The 2,839-nt window shown below is 31.8% G+C and overlaps 1 protein-coding gene across 2 annotated transcripts in view; it reads left to right on the top strand.

Annotated features, from left to right (window-relative positions):
- LOC108746218 (reticulocalbin-2) overlaps window positions 1–2,184 on the top strand; it is a 3,591-nt gene extending 1,407 nt beyond the window's left edge. For both annotated transcript variants that reach the window (XM_018482850.1, XM_018482849.1), the window contains exons 2-5: window positions 285–546; window positions 845–992; window positions 1,074–1,529; window positions 1,987–2,184. In XM_018482850.1, the coding sequence (XP_018338352.1) occupies window positions 327–546; window positions 845–992; window positions 1,074–1,529; window positions 1,987–2,158 (996 nt within the window). In that variant the 5' untranslated portion in view covers window positions 285–326 and the 3' untranslated portion in view covers window positions 2,159–2,184. The remainder of the gene's footprint in view (window positions 1–284; window positions 547–844; window positions 993–1,073; window positions 1,530–1,986) is intronic.
- Window positions 2,185–2,839: the final 655 nt, after the last annotated feature.

The following is a 2,839-nucleotide window of genomic DNA, read 5'->3' as shown; positions in this document are numbered from 1 at the left end:
TTATGTATATATATTTACATTTTCCGGTATTATCGTTTTAATAAAATGTGTGATCCTCAGGACACAATTAACTGAACAATGAAAATTTCCTCGTGCGATCACCGCGTCATACGTAATGGAAAGTAATCGATAATATCCGTGATAGTCACCGAACTGACCGAACGTCAGTGAACGACGAACGTCAGTCGACACTCGACCGGCGAAGCGCCGTGCGGCGCCTGTTGAAGATCGTACTGACGTGACGTGACAAGGTTATGCGTTCACATTGCTTATAAACATTGTAGACGCGTTATTTTCAATCATTCTACCGCTCCACTGGAAGACGCATGATGGCCGGCCGACTTCTTGCTCCTTTGCTCTTCGTCGTCGCTCTTGCTGCATCGCTGCCAACCTTGGGCGACACCGCCTCAGCGCACATCCACACACATCAACATAACAAAGCCGACAACAATGAAAGGACGGAGGACGGTGCCTTCAGCCCTCGCGACGCCGATCACTATGCGGAGGGCGAACACCACGAAGAGTTTGACCATGAAGCCATCCTAGGTGCGAACGAGATGATTGGATTTATTAGATTTTTAAGACTAACATTTAGAGCTCCTTTGACGTCCTTGTAAATCTTTTATACTCGCTTCAGTTTTGTATTTATGAATAATAATTGTAAATTTACATCTTCCATGTACCATTTTATTTTGTTGAAGACTGAAAGCTCTTTTCATGAAAATTAGATTCTTTTGTCAACAAAGAAAAATAAAAGAAATACTTTTATTGTTTTTATCTAATTTGCTTAGGTACTAATTTGCTAAGATACTTATCATCTTGAATATTTTATTTTGTTATATAGGGAGTGTAAAGGAAGCAGAAGAGTTTGATAGACTTCCAATACAAGAATCAAAGAGAAGATTAGGAATTTTATTGACCAAAATGGATCTGAATAATGACAAGTATATAGAGAGAAATGAATTGAAAGCTTGGATCTTGCGTTCGTTTAGGTAATATCAACTTGTTGAATATTATGTTTATCTGTTCAAGGACTTAAAGAATTTAGGTTAATTAAACTGTTTTGTAAACAGCACACTGTCTGCAGAGGAATCTGAGGATCGCTTGGACGATGCTGATACAAATGAAGATGGTAAAGTGACTTGGGAAGAAATTTTACAAGATACTTATGGCAACGATCCTGAAGACCTGGCTCTTGATGATAATTTAATCCAAGATGACAAACAGACATTCGAGGCTGCAGATTTAAACAAAGATGGTTATTTAGATACAGAGGAATTCAAGGCTTATACACATCCTGAGGAGACACCTAGAATGTTTCCACTTTTGTTGAAGCAAGCCTTGGCTGACAAAGATATAGATGGAGATGGATACATTAATTTCCAGGAGTTTATTGGTGACAGAGCCAAATCAAAAGATAAGGAATGGTTGTTAACTGAAAAAGATAAATTTGATTATGAACATGACAAGGATGGGGATGGTAGACTTAATTCGGATGAAATTCTTTCTTGGCTTGTACCAAGCAATGAGTAAGTATACTATAATATGATGTTATAAAATTTCATTACATGAAAATCTTTATTGAACATGTATCTTTATTAAAATTTTTATTAAAACATTTTATTAAAATTCATTATTTCAATAACGATAATTTCAAATGATTATAAATCTAATTTATAATATAATTTTTCTCTTATATCTATAATGATAAACATTTCTTTCTCTCTACATTTGTGTATCCATATTTATACATATCTAAATTTATTAATGACAATTGTATATTTTAATGTAACAAATTGCAATATTCTAACACAATTTTATATCATCAGATTATCTAATACTAGTTTTATTGAATTTCTAAATATTCTTCTTAAAAATAAAATATTCTTCTTAATTTAAGCAATTTTTTTTGTATTGCAAATTTTATTTTTTTGCTGATATACATGATATCACTTTTTTATATCTTTTTGTTGACGCTTCTTTCAGAGAAATAGCAAATGATGAAGTGGATCATTTGTTTGTGGGTTCAGATGACGATCACGATAATAGATTATCCTTTGATGAGATCTTGGATCATCATGATGCTTTTGTAGGTAGCGAAGCGACAGACTATGGTGATCATTTGCAAGAAATTGACCGTTTTGATGATGAACTTTGAGAATCAACGATTAATTGAATTAATATTTTAAAAAATACTGTGTTATTTTTCGTAATACTCTCTCATATCAGTACGTATATAATTGAAAATATTTTTAATATACTGCTCAAGAGACAATAGCACAAGACTATTCCTTTAAAAAATTCTATATATAAATCTAAACGTCAGTGTTTAAAAAAATAAAAATACTATGTTTAATATGTGTAGTGACACGTTTATTAAACATTAAAATCATAAAATTGATTTAGAGAAATATTAAAAATCTACTAAATTTATTAAATCACGTATAAATTCAGTAGAAAAAAATGTTCCATTTATCATTTTGAGCGGTGTATTTATCAATATTTTTTTCTATCTCCCTGTTAGCCTTTATTTGTTTCATCAATTTATTTATGCAGTCATTAGAACAAATTTTTATTGATAATAAGTCACACACACTAGATTAATGAAATTTGCACATCTTGTACATTTACGACGATTCGTAGTATAACGCTACACGAACTATCGTCTTCCACTTTTTACCAAACTTGAGTGCCATAATAGGGAATTCAAAGAAGAAAAATATATTGAGGCAACAAAAAGTCTCATATTTCTGTAATTACATATAGTGCGTCATTAAATTCCATCAATATTGTTACACTGTACATAGTAGTGCATATGCACACAAATATATATATATAT

The sequence above is a fragment of the Trachymyrmex septentrionalis genome, unplaced genomic scaffold, assembly GCF_001594115.1.
Source record: "Trachymyrmex septentrionalis isolate Tsep2-gDNA-1 unplaced genomic scaffold, Tsep1.0 scaffold161, whole genome shotgun sequence".
Taxonomy (NCBI): Eukaryota; Metazoa; Arthropoda; class Insecta; order Hymenoptera; family Formicidae; genus Trachymyrmex; species Trachymyrmex septentrionalis.
Note: the sequence above shows the minus strand (reverse complement) of the source record. Positions and strands in the feature narration are given on the sequence as shown.